We start from the raw sequence: 19,985 nt of genomic DNA, 5'->3' as shown, positions 1-19,985 counted from the left end.
ATATATATATATATATGTATCATATGATTTAGTATTTACTAACTACTTATCGTAGTATTACACTATTGTCTATTACGTGCTATTAATAATATTATTATTATTATTTGCTATTCAGTATTTCACTTTCAGTATTTTTGTATAATTGTATAGTACCCAGTCACTACTTACTATATAGCCAACAGAACGGCGTCTTGTTGTATAGTTTACCTATGCTATTCGCGTGTACAGTTATAAGTTAAACGTCTTATATTTTGTTGTTGTTACTTGTTTTCTATTAAGTTTTAAATTAATTATGTAAAATCCAGTGCTAGAAATGTTTTTTACGTTTAACGTAAGTGAAAATACTTGTGTAATGTAATGTAAATAATTGTAATAAAATTATGACTGGTAAGCATTCCTCCAATTTAGAAAAAAACATTTTTTCACATCATAAACAACAGTATAATGAACTTATAAAACATAATTATAAATAATTCATAGTTGATAAGAAAAATTAAAAAATGTGATGTGAAAAGCGGTATTTAAACCGCTTAAAATTGGTAAGCGGTTATTTAAATATTTTGGAAACCGTTAAAAATCGGTAACTGGTAATCACTTTTTTATTGTGGTGTATGGTAGCCGGTAACCGGTAAACGGCACTTCTCAGAACAAGATAACTGGTAACGGGTTCTTAAAAAAATTTCGGCTTCCAACGGAGCCGATTACCTATAATTTTGGAAACGGCCCTGATTCTGTGTTCTTACTATCGCATTATCAAATGGAATCGCCACCAAGCGCTAGTAGTCGGTTCCTTTTTAGTTTTTATCACGGCTATAGATAGTATCTCTAATCGTGGTTTTTATTCATATTTCAATCACGAAATACACCAAATACGCGTTTATTTTGTTAGCAAAATTCTTTAATTACCAGGGCTAGGATATTTTGTATGCAACAGCATGTTTTTTTTTTGGTATAGATATTGTTCTATGTTATGGATACAAACCATAAAGTAATTATTATTACCATAGATTAAGCCACGATGTAATCTATCACTGTATTCACCACGATAATAAAGAAATAATAAAGTTCTTGGTATTCACTGTAATATTCACCCAAGGTTTATAGATAATCTATAAACCTTGATATTCACCACGATTAAAGATATTATATCTTTAATCGTGATATTCACCGACCAAATTGATAGGTTAAAAATAATAAAGTATTATCATCATTACTCTTATTTTATACCACGGCTTTAGATACTATGAATCATGATAATAACTTGTTCAAAAATGCCGGTTTTGGCTAATGCCTAAATAATAGTCTATGGACTATGAATGTTTTGTACTTTAATTTTTTGTATTTAATCTTACGTTTTTGAATTACTTCTACTATGTTATTTTGATTTTTCATTCGTTTTTCTTATTAAATAGTAAATACGCTTTTTAATGGTTGATATAAGTAAAGAAGAAAATGAGAAAACTAAATTACCAATGGTCGCAAAAACATCAAGTGATACTATAGGTATTATTATTATTTAATTACATTAATTATTAATATACTTATTTAAACTGTTTTGATTGCCGTGAACATAATATTATGTAAATTTCAGCTTCAGCCGCGTTTTTAACATGTATTGCGGCTGGTGCGGGTATATTCGCGTTTGCGTCAACTCTGGCATCAGCTAGAAAAACAGATCCCACCATGTTTTCCAAAGGACAAGCTCCTCCGTTACCCACTACTGAATCAGGTGTACAGTTGGCCATTAGAGCACTGAAATGGGGAACATTCTACGCTGTTGGCGGCTGTGGGCTGTTTTTTTATGGTGTTTGGAAAATGAGTGGTGCTAATGATGCAAGTATCTTTTTTAATAATCACTATTATAGGTAGTTAAGCAAATGTTGAATTATATATATTGTACAAAAATTTAAAAGAAACATAATATACTGTAGCACTTTATATAGTATAACAATACTATAAAGACAACTAAGTTTATACTTAATGTATGTTCTGTGCCATAAATGCTTTACACTTTTCATTAAATTTTCAGTATCCACAGAAAGTCAACCTTTTTTCCACGGAGATTATATTCATATTTTTAAAACAAAAGTATACCATTTTTCCTAAATTTTACATGGGTAAAAGTTCAGACATGAGTTTTTAATACTCAATTTTTAATAATTTCATATTTCTTCAACGCTGCACAAAAAAGAGAGCCATCAATCTGAATACTAATGTTAGATTCAGATTGAAAAATTATCAATAGGTACACAATTAAAAACACTTCTGATATTTGTAAATAGTTGATAAAAAAAAAATATATTTATCTACCATTAACATAGACGTGTGCACTCTTGGTTCTGGGGATAATCATTAAAATGTAGAGCCCATACAAATTTTGAAAGTCATTAGGTACAGTCATTTTTTTATAACAATTCTTACTGTAAAAATTGATCAAAAACTCTATCTAAATAAAAATAAGTATATGTATAAATAAATTTATTAAGTTACCTATGTAAAAAATAATATAACAATGAACTATACAATTTATTAATTGGTAACATAGTGTTTTGAGAAATTATTCAAATTTTTAGTTAACAATTCAAATAGCCAGTTTTTTTTTTTGATTGATACACCATACTCAAAGTTTTTGTAGTTTTGGAACATTGGCAATTTTCATTAACATTAACTTATCATTAGCTTTGCGCTTTTGATGTTTGATTTTTATATTTGTAGAACCCATTTTAAGTAAAGCATCAAAAACTGAATACTTCAGGTAATACAATTACAGTGGAACCTTGGTATTTCAAATTCTCAAGGAACAAAAAAAAATTTTATATATAACAAAACTTTGAGTTACCCAGGTAATTTATAAAATAAACTCATTTATATTGTATATTTTCCAAGGTTAGATGTAAATTCAAAATTTTTCCATATTTTAACCTAACTAATCCTTCAAGGCATTGCTTGTGACAAATTAAATGCCTGTGGATTTATCCCTTTACTTTTTTAAATTAAAATGCACAGATTCTTAACACAGTTTGGGTTATTTTGACCAAATATAAAATACAGGTCTAAAATTATATCTATTCAATATTCATAATATCTATTTAATTTTCTACAACTTATGGGCTATGGCAACCATATACAAACCAAAAATTATTTGTTTTTTTCATGAGCCAACCAATCTTTGTAACCCCTCCTTAAAATTCAAAATTTAAAAAATTTGGCTTAGTATCGATTGCATACGAGTTTTCTCAGTGGGGCTCAGTATTTCATATGTATATGAAAATTAAATTAAATAAATAAAAATAAATAAAATACAAACATTGCAGTTTATTATTACATTTATATACTTCTCAGTTACTATACAACAATTTTATTATTTTATCTATCTGAATCACAATATTAGCCTAAGAACACACTGTCCGGTTTCTCACAGAATTATAACTGCAGTGGTTGTCCGGTTGATCAAAATACACCGTTATGAAATAGATTGTCCATAATATTCTAAAATAAGAGCTATGGCTGTTATAAACCGCAGCATTTTGCGGTCTAACCAGACGGTTAATTATTGCTGCGGCCAGTAACCGGAAGGTGTGTTCACGCTCTTATTATATTATGTATTAATGTACAGTACATTTTATATAGTTATTTTCATAATGATAATAATTATCATTATGACCTTTGAATTTAGTGTTGTGTATTAGTAATAGTATTATAAAAAAAGATAAATTTAATTATTGAATAATTACCTCTTTAATATATCTATCTATTAGTATTTATGGTTTAAGATTCATGGATCCTTTTAAATTTACTTGTAAAAAAACTAACTCAAATTATCAGTAAGAAAGCTTGTATCCGTGAATTTCAAACAGTTTAAACACCATCATACAAACATAATATATTCTATAATAATATGACTGTATTTGAATTTTACAGATGCACGAATTTAGATTAAAAATAGGTTCTATTCTTCCAAGGCTTACTCCAACTGTTCACAATTCACGTACAGAATTTGAAGGATTGACAGATTTAATGACGTATTTGGCTACAGACTATTCAGGACAAACTTCAAAAACTGAAATCACTGATGACTTAAATAATGAGTCTAAAAATGAAATACCCAAAAATTGATAGAAACATTGTAATGTATATTACATTTATTAAATAGTTGTTTAAATAAAAAAACAAACAATGATTTTTTTTTCAAATAATTTACAAACAAAAATACATAACAAAAAAAAAAGACAGTTGAACATATAAATGTGTACATACAATTTAGCATAATTATTTATTTTCCAGCGGCTATGTACAGTACTATTGACTTGTTTATAAATTAGAATATACTTAACCGTGTAAGTGTGATCAAGATAACAATATTAAACATAAGAAACTTTCATTTGTTACATCAAGGTATCATATGTTTTTGTATGAACGATAAATTAATCATCATAAGATATTATAATAGTAAATATACATCATTGAACTATTCTAAAATTAATTATATTTAACTAACAATTCAGAGATCAAAATATAATCTGGAAGATTATTTTATACTAATGGTTTGTATAAAAAAAACTTCTTGAACTTGGCGATATTATCTGTTTGGTATAAGAATACAATTTAATTTATTACGTAGGTATTATCAAAGACACGGTATAATAGAAAATTTAACAAAATATAATTAAATAATACATTTTATATAAAACAGATTTACCTAATTGATAAAGTGATAATCATTTAAACTATTATAATTAAATGATTTTTCGTGGACACAAACCATATAAATAATGATTACTGAATAAGTCATTCAACAGTTTGAGTTAGTCAACATCAAACTATAAACATGTACAATGGAGTCACAATCGCCTAAGATAGTTTAAAATTGAAGTTTATTGTTAAATATACTGAATTTTAGGTTTTATTAATAATGTTATAGTCTATTATTAAACTTACTGGCTACTGCCCACCTACCTTGACTGTCCTCCACCTACCACCACATCTGCAATTTCTTGCCCACCTATTTTCCCATACTCTAATTGCTGCTGTTCTTGAATTTCCTACCAACTGCATTTTACCTTCACATCTATTACACTGCTTCACAGTTAATGGACATTTACCAATGTATACATTCCTGATGACATCGTAATCTTTCATGTAGTCTGAATGTTGTTTCCCATTTGTTATTGTATCTATGGAAGATGTATTATATCTCAAACAATCTGGTTCTTGTCCAAACACCAACTTCAATGGTAAATGTTGATAGTAAAGAGCAGGAGATGCAACTTCGTGAATTCCTGCTGCAACTGATGAAAGTGGAGTTATATTGACCTGGCTTTGAAGTGTATAACATTCATCAAACAACATTTCATCATGTTCACCCCCTAGTTGAACAAATCGGGAGAGTAAACGGAATGTAACTGACAAAACGTCTAAATTGTCGATATTTTTAATAAAGACAGGTAAACAATTAGGCCTCAACAGACCCCATATACGAATCATTAGTAATAGCTCTCTTATTGAATTTATGGCATATAAATCATTTAATAAGTTATATCCAACATTGTCCCGTGGCTCTGGTATTCTGGAAACTACATTTAAAGCAAGCTGTGCTACCCATTGAATGAGTTGATGAAGTGATTGAAGAGTGCTAGGTTCTACAGTAAAATCCTTACCACCCAAACTAGGTAAAATTTTGTCTATGTCCACAATAGGCTCTTTAAGTGCATTTGATATATTCTCGGCTGGATCACGATCGACCATGATGTCACTGACACGTAAAACATTTTTGAATGCATTACATATGGAATGAAGTGTCATTAAATGCATAAGGTCAGAACGCTTTCCTTGTGCTCCCGGCATCATTTTGTAAAGAAAAGAACGAATACTCAAATAGGTAGTATACTCTTTTTGTTGAAGTACCTGAGTTTGTTTTTGGAAGTTTTCACTAAAGCGATTGCACACGGCCTCTAACATGTTAGGTCTTAACGATATGGCCAAATCCCACCAATCCAGGCCAGTCACCAAGCAATATTCAAGTTGTAATGTGGCATAGGCAACAGTTAGTGGCCCATTCAGTTCTGCCACAGAAAGTAGTTGAAATAAATATAAATTACCCATGTTATCGCAAACAACAAACACATTTCCTAAGTAAGAAATATCCAAGTCCGAAAATTGAATATTGCTACTATGCTGTAAGCCTATTTTTCCAATGTTATCTTCACAATAGCTGCTCAATTCAAACAAACATTGTTGAGTCAGTTCTCTGGATAAACAGCATACTTGATGATTACTAAATGCAGCCACTACATATTGACTGCAAGAAGATTGATTGTAGGATATAGACATTTTGGGTGTAGCCAATGCTGTTAATTGAGCTCCAACAGTAAATGAGCTTTTTTTAATCCAACACACTGTTGGATGGTCTTCAGTAATGACTTTTTTAAATACTTTATTAATTGGATTAGTTTTTTTAACTAATTCCCATGTTTCTATAATACATCCATTACTGCTATTGCTTCCAATTACAAGGGATTCTGAACCTTCTCGCAGTAAAAATTTCACATGCGAAATAACTCTATCGACTGTTTCGTTAAATGTTAAGAAAAAGCTAGGCAGCCACTGTGATACTATAGTACAACTTTTTTCATTAACAAGCTTTATTGAGACTTCATAACAATGTATTGGTGATCGTGGCCGTCCATCAGATGTGACAATCAAAAAATTTCCATTTTGTCGATAACTGATGTCAACAACAGATATACGATACCTAGCAACAGCCAAACTGTTTGTAGCTGAAATCATGGGCTCCCCGCTGTCATTAATTAACAGAGCAGCAATCATACCTGTGGCAGACACAACTAAACATCCTGGCAATCCTGTGCCACCCCATGTTCTTAAAGATGGTGTAAACCTGACGTAGTTAAATTTTTCAAAATAGTTAATATTATCTGCTTTTTCATTAACAAGCATTAATTTTTTCCCCAAATGGAAAAACGTGCCGGCTATAATAGGTTCGCCTCGAAAATCTTTCGAACCAACCTGTACCCAGTTGGTAAGATTGTGATCAGTACTGCAAGTCCATATTGATACAGCTCCATTTTTATCCCCGATTAACAGTGAATAACCATACATATCCCATTCTAGAGTTGTGACAGTACAATTATTAGATGTGATTTTATGGTACTTCCACGGCACATTAAGATCGGCTATGTAAACGTGTGAACCCCAGTTTATGTTAACATGGTCGTCTAGATCGAATGTGGTTACCCACGCAACGATATTATTGGCAGAGATCTTGGCCAGACATTTGAAACACATATCTTCCTCCATCTGTTCATTTTGGAATTGTGTTTTCCAAGCTTGTTTTCGAAATATTGAGTATACCAAGTCCATTATACCGGGCCGGCGAATTGAGTAGACTAAAACATAAGTATTTCGGTCACTTTCGTACAGACAAGAAACGGCGGGTCCGCCACATTCATTGAAGCCTATGAAACGTCACAGAGTGAATTACGGTATACTGGTATCGCAACATAACTCGAACCGTCGAAAAACAAAAATAAATATATACGTTAGTAAACGGAAAAACGAAAGAGTAAAAAATTAAAAAAAAAGTTAAACGTAAACAAAATGCTTCTTTTTTTTATCATCAAAGAACGCTATCAACACAACAAAATTGTAATTGCGCCGTTGCCGGATTGTTTCTCAAAACATGGCCTGTTATCTTAGTTTTCCACAGTCTGCCACTGGGAGTGACAACTTACTGACAAGCTGCGCCAAAGAAACTTGTGTTATTGTAATTGGTGTTGTATGTATATTGTATGTATGTGTACTCTGTAGGTACTTACTACTTGGTACCAATTTATCGATTTATCTTCTTACTTTTTCAGTTTTTGAAACGCACTAACGCAGTACGTTTAAAACTGACCTATTTCGATGTCTTTGTCGGTCTTGTACGAATCGTTGTAATGTCTACGATAAACGTTTGACAAGCTACAACGAGTGAGCATCATACATATTGCACCTGAAACACGGTGAAAAACTCTTATGTACAGTAATTTAATATTCATCTCTTTTGTTTTTTTAGTGGAAAACCAGTCGATTGATAAAGCGGCTATTGTAAGTCCACCGAGACAAGTGTTGCCTGGTTATGTGGCACAACAGCCTCCACCACACAATAACCAAATACACTTGCAGACGGATTTCACGTCTCCACCACCAACACATCCCCATGGGTTCTGGCCACAAGCTTTTCCCAATTCATGGCAAACACAGTTTCGTATGCCCAGTCCTGCGCCACAGGCCAAAACTACCGTTACAAACACTACAACGTGCAATAACAATCCTCCCACGTTCAGTTCATCTAGTAACAGTACTATAAGATCACCTTTGCCACGCTGGAGGTCGTTCAACAACACTGCACGTCAACGAACACCTTATCAGTATGGGAATACTCCAAGAAACAATTATCCAAGACAGTTCTCTCAAAATGCTGTATGTTACTGGGAATTTTATTATAATATGTATTTTATATTTTATTACTGTTACCTACTTATTATCTTTTACAGAATGGAAATTTCTTTGCTAATTCTCCACAAAATCCACAAACACCATCATCATCGTCAACACAAAATTGGCCTCAATTTAATCAAAGACCTCGGTTTATACCAAGGCAACATATGCGTATGAACAGACCTCGTAGTTCCGTTCAAAATCAATCAAATGGAACTAATCAGGTCTGAGATCATTCTTTATATTAATTATGTTGTGTTTTAATTTTTAAATAGCTTTTACCTTCAACATTATTATCTGTTTTAAAAATTGTTCTATAAATCAATTATCTACTTTAATAGAATATTTATAATTTATTATTAGTTTTACAAAGTTATTATTTAATTCATTGTATAATTTAGGAAACAAATGCTGTGACTGAATGCAAAACACGTAAGCGCAAATTAAAATCACAACAATCTGGAGAACCGCAGCGAGCTCAAAAACCATGGAACCGCGAAGATGCTGTAAAAGCAATCGCTGCTGAGATGGAACTTCGAACACCTAAAAACAATCAACAAATCATGATCAGATTTCCAGATCATGAAATTACGCGGCAAATTGTTCAGAACTTTCATACTGACATCAAATCTGTACATTTCCATACTCCATGTAATCCGAGGTAAGTAATTTGAACAGCAATCATCAATAAAATATATTTTTTTCCATTAATTTTAAAAGTAATACATTTATTTGGTAAAAACTTACAATAATAACTATTTTTTTTAAATTTTATTTTAGGTATTGTTATGTGCAAGTACAACCAAGTGCAAATATTGAAAATGTTGCAAATGCGCTAAATGAAACTTTTTTCCAACATGAAAAATTGAGGGTAGAAATCAAAGAAAGTCAGTTTGAAGAAAAGGCATTCCCGGAGTGCATTGATCCATATACGTAAGTGTCTTTAGTTCTAGATTTATATAAAAACTATATAATTTCTTTTAAATTTGAAATTATTTGAAAATGTATTTAGTTAAAGTAAAGTACACATTTGTTGTATAGGTAGTTGATTAATATTACAACAATACATTTGTAAAATAATCATGTTTTTATACTTTCAAATAAAATATACATTGTAAGTATGTTATATAGGTAGTACTTTATTATACCTGACTGTTTGTGTATGTATGTATATTTAAATAGTTCTTTTTATACAACTTCTAAAAGTCATGTATATGAATTAATATTGATATTAATTATAATTATTATGGATCATAAAGTTATTAATTACTTCAGATTATATCTTGGAAATTTGCCAACAAATATCACATCTAATGCTGTTAAAGATGAATTTCCAAAAGCCACTCGTGTTGACATTGGGTTTGCTAAAAAAATGAAGTACACAAGGTAATTTCTAAACTCTATTATAGTATTCAAGCAAAATATATTTTGTATTTATAAGCTAGTGCCATATTTACTTTTTTTTGTTTTTCTTTTTTGGGGACAAAATTATTTGAAATAATTTCTTAAACCCCTATCAAATATTCAAATATATTTTTATATAATATTTTTATATCAAATATAAAAATTAATGATATGTCCCCGTATGTTACCATAGACATTGAAAAACTTTCAAAAATAATGGATTCTGATACATTTTGCTGTGTAGTACATTTTCATAAAATATATAATCTACATTTTTATACCAATTATTTTTCTTCAAAAATAAAATTTGCCATTAATGTTTTAGTTATTATTTTTTCTTATGTTCTATTTTTCTTAAGTTCAAAAAATATATTAAATTTTCTAGTGGAAAGGGGTAATACCTCCATACCCCTGCCTATACCATATGTACACCACTAGTTTAAGTAATACATTATTCAAAAATTCAATTTTCTATTAGATATGCATTTATTAAATTTTCTAATGCGGAAGATGCGATACAAGCGTATAAAGAAAAATATAATTTGGTTATTGATAGCCGATCAGTTGTGTTAAGATTTAGACGTGGCAAAGGAAATGTAAATCCACCTGGACAGGTTGATAAATTAGTAAGTTTTTATTTTTTGGATGAAAAATGTCTAATATTAAAATTGTATAATCTAATTTTTTAGCCAAATGAGATGAATGAATTTGACATACAAAGTTTACGGAAAAAAATCAAGAGAGAACCTGTAGAAGTAAATATTACTTAATTTCATAAATGTTGGGTTAGTAATTATCATTTAATTTTTACAATAATTTATACTATTTTTAGGAAAATATTGATGAATATGATCCTCCTCCAATTAATGTATCGAGAATAGTTAAGCCCGAAATGATGGAAGAGGATGAATATGAACATGATTCTGTGTATGAATCTATACCATATGCAAATGATATCAGTATAAAATCTGAGTGTCCAGATTATGAAGATGAATATGATGAACAATATTATGAAGAGGAAGACACAAATGTATCTTACACTTTCCGAAGAAATGAAACTGTCAGTATGGATGTAGTGCTTGCTGATAACAATAGTGTTCAGTGCATTCAAACTGATCACAGTGACGATATCACAATTCCTACTGTAATTATAACTTATTTACTTTATAGTATGACCAGTGATAAATGAGCCGCGATTGTAGTGCCCCGGGTAGCGTCTTTTCGGTAGGGCTATAGTTTTTAAATAGCCCTACAGAAAAGACGCTACCCAGGGCACTACAATCGCGGCTCATTTTTCGCTGGCTGTACTATAATTAGGTTTTCAATAACTTAAGTTATCTTACAAAACTAAACATAAATATTTCAATCTAGGTTATTTTTTTATTTAATCAAATTACCAACATTTTATTTAGTTCTTAATATTTTTTTTTAGGAAGTTGAGGATGAAGATAGACAATGGAATGAAAAACCTGATGACGAAGATGAGTTTGATGTGCCATATTCATTTGTATCAAAAAATCAAGTACTCTCAGAAAATAACAAAGACATTACTTTACCTAAAACCGTAAGTTTATTCAAAATTAATTTGACTATTCTGTGTAATATATTTTATATAAGCTCTCCACACACTACAGCGGTGGCAGTAAAATATTTTTGTTTTGGTTGTATATTCTAAGTTTTTGATGTCAGCGTTACTGTTCGATATAGTGGAAATAGAATTTAAAGCTGCTTTGAGGTCTTCTTCAGTTCTTAAATTACTTATTATATTGGCAGAAGTGTACTTTACAATTCAATTTCACCTTTTGTACCAAACATAGCTTTGTAAAGTGAAGATTTTATTCCTGAATGCAATGAATGGTTTTTCAGAAACTAAATATATTTTATCCCCTCACTCCAATTTTTAGTATGATTGTCTTGCAACCAAGTAGCAATGCTCAATGGCGTAGCCAGGATTTTTCTTCAGGGGGCTGATCAATTTTTACACATCAGTGGTTTACCTATGTTCTTCTATAAGAATCACATGCAGATGCCGAAGTTTTATTTTAGATTTTAGTTCCTATAATCCTTATCATACATTAATTTAATAATGTATAATTTTTTTAGGGGGTTGGGGGGGGGGGTTGCAGCTCTTCAGCCTCCACCCTGGCTACACCATTGAGCAAGGATAATTTCAATGTTCTGCTTAGCTCGTCCGACTAAACCTTAGCTCTGTGAGTGACGAGGTTTACCATGAACTATTTTAAGTTCTGGCCACATTTCACATATTTCAGTTACAGCCGTATTTACAAATTCATGATCTTTGTGGCATTGCACGATAAGCACTACAATATATACAATATATATATTTTTTTTATACACTATAATACAACTTATAATATGTGGACAGCCCCATTGTAAGAAAGCCAATAAGAACAAACAAACAGACAATAATTTGACTTTATTTTGACTATGCTTTACGATTAAATATCATATTCATTATATAATATTACACATATATCGTCCGTTATCTATGTTGCCCAAATTGTACAATTTTCCGTAACATAAACATATATATAGAGAAAGATAGTTCAATAACAATATCAGACTTAAAATTAAGTAATAGCTATACTATATTTGCTATTAAATAATAAATCATATATTCATATGCTGGGTGTTGAATTAAAATTAAATGAATACATTTAGGTAATGGACTAATTTAATGGAAGTATTTTATTATATTTGATTTATTTATTTAAGGATGAAATCAATGATGGTGGAAGCGACAAGGAAGATCAAAGATGGAACAATTCATCAGATGATGATAATGATGATGATGGTGGTGCTGAATACAATTGGGAAGGATTAAATGAACAAAAGAAATCTGAGAAACAAACGAAAGGTAAATTTAAAGAAAACATTAAGTTAGTATTGATTTACTAGTGAATAAAAAGTTGATTAATAAGTAAAATCACAATTAGATAATGAAAAACGAGAATATAACTTTAAAAAATCAGATGACATTAGAGCCGTTAAATGATTCAAATTCAAACTTGAAATACACAAGAGGTATGTTTTAATAATTTTAGTTCACACAGCCACATTTTTATGTGTATATTTAAGAATCTATTGTACTGGAAAAGTGAAACATTAGTAAAATACGAATAGAACTCATGAATAAGATAAGTTTAGCCGATGAGTCATTCGTGATAATATGTAGAGTGTTTAGAAGGTATATGAATTGCGAACTACTCATAAATATAATAAATATACAAAATGCAAATGCCAAATACAACCAAAATATTTATTATCATCAGGTTTGGGTTATTTGGCATTTTTTTCAAATTTATTTAAACGGCACCTCGTTATTATTGGCCGAGATTTCTTTTCTATTTTATTTTGTTTTATTTTATTAAAATTGACTTTGAATTCCATCTATGAAATCCCCGTGGTTGTTTTTTTTTAATTTACAGTCTTGTTCACTCAATGTGGCCAAAGGGGTGTTTAGGTTTGTATCGGCCCGGTATTGGGGCATGTCAAGACGCAAAACTGATGCACGTGTACTGAAGCGACAGAAGGTGAGATAAAATAAAAAAAAAATGGAATGCACTAGAAAAGTTAAATGAAAACCTAACAATTCTAAGTAAAAATGTTAGTCTCATATTAGTTTAACACAGTAAAAATTATTTTAATATTTAGGTATATAAAGTAAAATTTTAAAAAGCCATTTAAAAACTTTCAAATAGTCAATAAACTAGTAGTTTGTTATTTTTAGTGCTGTAAGATTGATTTTTTTTATATTAATTTCTGAATAAATACTAAATCTAAATATTTAATACTTGATACCTAATCTCCTCATAAGTAATGTGAATAGAATGGAATATAAAAGATCAACTAACTTAAATAAGCTTTAGTATCATGCACCTTGGTATAAACATATGCAGAAAATCAATGGGGTTTTTTAAACACTGATAGGGATGAAAATCCTCTTGAGTATTTTAGTCATTTTGATTGAATATTTTATTATAATTGGTTACATCTTAATTTTGTTAGTTCAAATAATTTATACATGACAAAAAACTGTAAAATTGAATTTTTTCTAATTTTTTAAGCCAAGTATGTATAATAAATGATTAACAGGCTATCAAAAATAACCAAGTAAAGACTTCAAAAATATACTGTAAACTAAAATAATTCAATAACCAGTTACTTAATGAAGAACTATACCAACAAATTTAAAAAAATATATAATCACAAAATAGAATTTAATATTAAAATATGATGTGTTTGAGTTAGTGAGTTTACATGTTCGCTCTATTGAGGATTGTATTTTGGTTTAATTACTCTTAAAATAAAATGCATTGTTAAATTTATTTTAAAAGAAGTATTTGATATTAAAATTCAACATAGGATTATAGAAACTCGAGTAGAAACTAAAATGCATCTATATGTACTTCTTACTATTAGAAATATAGTAGCTATTGAATTTAAATTGCATTAATCAGATATCAATTTCATAATACTATTTAGTCGTAATTTAGACATGTAATCATATTTTAATAAGTAGTACATTTTATGATTAATGTATTACTGTTTATAAAATAACATTGGAAATATAAAGATGTAAAATAAATTAAATAATAACAACCCTAACAAAAATCTCTTGTGCCTAAAAAGTTTTTTATTATAACATGGAGTTGCAAAGAAAAGTTTGGAGGAGGATAAAATACAGTATATAAATGCTGTTGCATTTAATTAATAGATTTTAATTTATGATCTTCTGTAAGTCATTTTTTACTATACCTGGAACTATAAAAATTCTACAAAGTATTTAAATATTAGAATAGTTGAAAGAAAAGTTCAAAGTTGACAATTATTCTTAACGCTATATTACATAATATTACGTAATACCTAATATATTAAAACCTTTTTATTTTCTAACACAACACCATAATATATATTGTATAACTTATTTGAAATAGAAATTATCTTTATGGAATTGCTTGATGGACTTCGGGTCTGGAATTGTTATTTGGGTTTATAATATTGTGATAAAAAATTGATTCTTTCTTAACTATATTTATTTTAGTCATCTTTGTCTCGTGTATACATTCATCAGCATCCCCCATATGTATTATACATTTATATTTCTAAGAATATTTAAAAAAGCAATCTAGGGGATGTAATATAAATTTTTTAAGGCTTAAATCATATGTAAAATAAAACATATGATTTTAATCTTAAAATGTATTTGTTCATCATAGGTAGGTAACTAAACAAAAATCACAAATAGTATAGGAAGAACAAAACTTATGTATTTTGTTTGACATAAATTAGATTCAATTTTTTATTTGCTTGCACAACTGCAAAGTATATTGTATATACATTTATTCTTTCTCGGAACAAATTTACTTTACTCTCACAACATTTTTTTAAGAATTTTTTTTCAACGCTGATTTTGAAACTGTTAGAATTTTTTTGTTGTAACCATTATTAAAAAAGTTATGACAAAAAAACTTCAAAAAAATTGGATCTAAAGTGAAGTACATTTTCCAAAAATAAGTAGACTGTGTGTTTTGCACTTGCTCGCTTGGTGCCGTCGGTACACTCTGCAAACCAAAATATATATTACTCAAAATTTTATGAAAAACCACTGAGTGAATCTCAAAATAATTTTAAAAAATGTTACATATAACTTATAAGTATGATATTGGGAATTGAAACTCAAACCCTAATTTTACAAATGCACCAATCACCATGATTATCACTATTTTTATCATAACTTCTTTTATAATGATTTATGCAAAAAAGTACAAACATTTTCAAAATCAGCATTGAAAACACGTCTTTAAAAAAAAAAAAATAGAAATTTTGTGAAAGCGCATAGTAAATACCACAAAATGTATTATTGTTAAAATGACCAGATAAATATCCAGTAAAAGTGAAACAAATATTTGTAAGCTCGTTCCTAGAATGAGTGTTATCATTATTTTTATTTTTGGAATCTGTTGGATCTAATCTACGTTAGGTAATGATATTCTGTCTACAAGTTTATCAAGAAGATACCATTCAATAAAAAAAAATACATATTTATTAAACAAAATAATAATTATGGAATCAATATTGTATTATTAGAAACATAATACGTGATATAAATTTATGAGGCCATTTTATTAAGTGTGTAAAATATAATCGATTTTTTTGAAAAATAATAGATTCATTTATTTGTGTAAGATATTTTAATATTTATAATATAAATAGTACTACATACCTAAGTTTATCATAGATGAGTTATCTATGATTTAATAACTTAAAATGTTCAAAACATGTATGAAGACATATTTCGGTTTAATTATGGGAGTAATCTAATGCTGGTTTTTTATCTAGGTAAAAATTTAATTTTAACAACTATTTTATGATACATTATCAATTTCAAAAAATTACACTGGTTAATATTATGTCCAAAATGTCATATTTATTCTCTTGTGTTTCCTAATTAGACGTTTTTACTGTATGAGTAGTGGTGCCACTATTTAAAAAATTTGACTCTACCACTATAACTATATATTTTTTAACTTTTACACATTGAACCTTAAATTTAAATTCTTAACATGATAACCTTTTGTGAGAAAGGGCATTGGAAATAAATTAAAAATTTTAATTTTCAGCAAAATGTATATATGTTATATAGAAACATCATAGTATCAATACTTGTATGTTTTACTGCGGTAAGAATTAAAACAATGACTCATTGATAGCTTAATTATACAAGTTTTATTTAAACAAACACACCTATGAAGTGTTGGTCATTTGAATTGCCTTCTAAACACAGCTATTATTTTTTTGTTTTACTTTATTTAATATGTTTTTATATTGTTACATATTATATATGTTGAAATATTTAATACTAAAAATTTTATTTATTTACTTGTTATTTCTAGTGGTTTTGTAAATTGTGTCTTTATGGTAAATGTGTGTTATACTGTTATCGTAATATATTACGTATTTATTTTATAGTTATCATTGTATGAATGTATGATATAAATTATAAAAATTGAAGTAAGATGTTTCTGTAACTACACATAAATGGCATTGTTCTTGCTGGTTATTTCTTTGGAATTTTAATCAGAAATAAACTAATATACAATTCCAATGCCCTAGAGTTATGCTCTGAAACCTGGTTGAACAAAAAACAAAACTCACCTGAGTTATTGTTTACTTACAGTAGTATAACAGACGTACCACAAGTATGTAATTGTTGTTTTTATTTTGTAGGAACGTCAATCACAAGCGACAAGTCAGACTTCAAATGAACTGAACTCACAATACACCATCTATTCTATTTTCCAAACTGTATCATTGAAAATCGATCTACATTAAGGATCCCTTCAGACATTCCTCTGCATTGCGTATGTTTTAATCCTATATATTATCATATTTAATCAATATTAATACTTGTTAAAGCTGTATGCGTGAATCGATGAATATAGTCTTAGTAGTAAATTTTCTTTCTGTACAAGGTGTTCCTCTAAATATCATCAGACTTTTTTGATTGGCCGCTAGTTCGGAATCTCTGTGAATAGATGAATGAAATCCTCATTCCAGCTCCCGCCTCTTGGCCAATCGAGAAAAATGCTTAAAACCATCATGGTACTCCATATAAACTATTTATGTATAAGTTATAGAATAGTTCAATTTCCTCATATAATGTTAGTATATTATATTGTGTTTATTTTTTTTATAGTACTTTATGTTGTACAATAATAACACTTATATAGTCGATATTATATAATTTACACACATCACATATTATAACATAATATAAATTATACATAGTCTATTATGCGTACATAATACACAATCATATTAAATGTTATATTAATATTATACCATAAACTAGTTCCTCTATATTCAGTGTACAAACACACTTACATTTTAACATAGGTTATACGCATATATTGTCGTATTTTTTCTTTTTATAGTGATGTACTTCCAACATAATTTATAAATTAATTATGTAATTAGAAGAAAAATACTTGTATTTGTATGTTGGATGTACATAATTAATGTCTGTTAATTGTCCATAATGTGTTGTGAAGTTATGTTTTTGAATATAATATTATAAGTGTATGGTATACATTAACAAAACTATCCATGTTATAAGATTTTTACAGGAAAGTCTTCAAAATTGGAGGTTTTGCTTAATCTTAAACTTGTGTATTAACCGTGACAGCATAATATTGTATAAAAAAAAATTTTGACGGAAATAGAATATTGTATTTTTTTTTTTTTTTTTTGTGTACCAATAAGTCTGTGCTCATTATTGTCGTATTATATATTTTACTCTAATTTTTTTCATCTACTAAATTTAGATATTTAAATACTTAGGTATAAGCCTATTGCTGTTTTGGCTCTGCATAATTAACAAATTGTAAAAATTTTGATTACAATCATTATGCATCATGCTATCAAACATATCGGGTAATTTATGTATATTTATATTGTATAGCTTGCTTTAAAATTATGATTTACATAATTTTTAAATAATTTACATTAACATATTATATTATGATTAAAATCAAAAGGATTTTAATTTATATAATACAATACTATAGATATTTGTATTATATAATATATTAAAATAAACTACAAACTCTTTGGAGTTTGTAGGTTATATGAATAAGACTTTTAGACAAAACTCATATTATTATTACTAAAATATATTAAATTTAACTAATTTAAGTTTATGTAACATCATTAGGTACACTTTTTAATTGCACAATGTCCGACGATTTATTGGATAATCTTTTTTCTGTCTTTTCTTATCAGGAATTGTGAATTAGAATAGCTACTATTATTCATTATATGTTTAAATGTTTTGGTATTAATTAAATATAAATTTTGGTTGGATAACTGATATCTAGTTCTAGGCAATAAATGTTGTACTAAACTTCATGCTGTATTGTTGCAAATGTCTTTACGTTTTATAATTTTCATTATTATTATTTTTATTATCACTTACTATTATTTTGATCATTTATATTTTATTGTAATCTAAAATATTTTTAAATGTATTCCTCCGTTTTTATTTTATATGTATAAATATAATATACAATAGGTTAATTTTTAAGTATTTTTGCCTTTTTTAAATGCTTCAAATTCTGATATTTCTAGTTATTAAATTAAAGACCATTTTAAAATATAACCAATTAAAAATCATTTCAAATGCTTAAATTTTTGTTTGTAATTTAAGGACTGTTTTGTGTTGTGGTGTTGATTGAGAAGAGTAGTTACTGAATTATTTAACTTTATGTACTAATTTTGTTAGTTTATTTGAATGTTGTATTATAAATATGCATAATTTTAGCAGGGGCGGAATGGTTCCAAAATTCTTACCAGGAAAACCAATATTTTCAGGCTACTAAATCTTATAGGGATCTTATTATACTGATCATCACATATGTCTTCCTATATTATTATTTGCTGTTTCATTGTACTTTATAAAAAAAAATCGAATAATTTTTTATACCATTATATTACTTAAGGCTGTAATGATTTTTCTAGTAGAATATATTCTTGACACCTAGTTTTTGGAACTTCTTATCTAAAAGTTATTAGTTTTGTTTGAATTTAGCTTTGAAAAATCTACTTATTTAACGGTGTTATATGTTTCAAACAGTATGCCATTCCGCCCCTAAACTTTAAAACCTATTGGTTAAACATAAACAGCATTTAAAAACAAATTCAGGATTTTGAATAAATTTACAGTTGAAGCATTAAAATTGGACAAGCATGCTAAATAAATCACTCTACAAGGTGATTCTTTTATCATGAACACTCATGATTTCAAAAAGTATTCATGTTTGTGAAAATATTTTTTTACATAGTTTCTAGTTGTTTAAAAAATCATATTTTTTATCCTCATATTTTTTTGAGTTTTTACTTTTTTGAATGATAGCAAAGAGTTTTAATTCATATTCCAAAGCATAATATTGTATTATAGTATTTTTATTTTTTTTATTATAGTAATATTATAGTATTTTGATACATAAAAATCGAATTTAGGATGAGTAGTTTATGAGTTATAAGTATTTAAAGTTTAGACAAGC

At 28.2% G+C, this 19,985-nt stretch overlaps 3 protein-coding genes across 10 annotated transcripts; 2 read left to right on the top strand and 1 right to left on the bottom strand.

Annotated features, from left to right (window-relative positions):
* The first annotated feature begins 796 nt into the window (after positions 1-796).
* Positions 797-4,180, top strand: LOC103311889 (transmembrane protein 242). 2 transcript variants are annotated; one of them, XM_008191719.3, is made up of 4 exons: positions 817-988; positions 1,413-1,503; positions 1,592-1,833; positions 3,922-4,180. In XM_008191719.3, exons 2-4 carry the CDS (start codon positions 1,428-1,430, stop codon positions 4,114-4,116), a joined length of 513 nt encoding a protein of 170 aa, XP_008189941.1. In that variant the 5' UTR covers positions 817-988; positions 1,413-1,427; the 3' UTR covers positions 4,117-4,180.
* Positions 4,181-4,328: 148 nt separating this feature from the next.
* On the bottom strand, positions 4,329-7,606 carry LOC103311890 (mediator of RNA polymerase II transcription subunit 16). The gene has a single exon (XM_008191720.3). It carries the CDS (start codon positions 7,375-7,377, stop codon positions 4,942-4,944), a length of 2,436 nt encoding a protein of 811 aa, XP_008189942.1. The 5' UTR covers positions 7,378-7,606; the 3' UTR covers positions 4,329-4,941.
* Positions 7,607-7,679: 73 nt separating this feature from the next.
* Positions 7,680-18,831, top strand: LOC100167879. Of its 7 annotated transcripts, none has more exons than XM_016800218.2 (14): positions 7,680-7,803; positions 7,875-7,986; positions 8,072-8,478; positions 8,553-8,720; positions 8,898-9,157; positions 9,277-9,429; positions 9,772-9,882; positions 10,379-10,526; positions 10,590-10,655; positions 10,733-11,044; positions 11,333-11,464; positions 12,637-12,778; positions 12,858-12,945; positions 17,152-17,215. In XM_016800218.2, coding segments are annotated over exons 2-13 (1,959 nt in total). In that variant the 5' UTR covers positions 7,680-7,803; positions 7,875-7,985; the 3' UTR covers positions 12,917-12,945; positions 17,152-17,215. The 7 variants fall into 7 exon arrangements, 4 of the variants coding, with proteins under 4 accessions (XP_016655707.1, XP_016655708.1, XP_001947347.2 ...); XM_016800219.1 differs by having other exon boundaries at positions 7,723-7,807; XR_511305.3 differs by lacking the exon at positions 7,680-7,803 and adding an exon at positions 13,350-13,454 and having other exon boundaries at positions 7,810-7,986; positions 17,152-17,186.
* Positions 18,832-19,985: the final 1,154 nt, after the last annotated feature.

The sequence above is a fragment of the Acyrthosiphon pisum genome, chromosome A1 (genome assembly GCF_005508785.2).
Source record: "Acyrthosiphon pisum isolate AL4f chromosome A1, pea_aphid_22Mar2018_4r6ur, whole genome shotgun sequence".
NCBI classification, from domain to species: domain Eukaryota; kingdom Metazoa; phylum Arthropoda; class Insecta; order Hemiptera; family Aphididae; genus Acyrthosiphon; species Acyrthosiphon pisum.
This window is presented reverse-complemented; position numbering and strand designations above follow the sequence as displayed.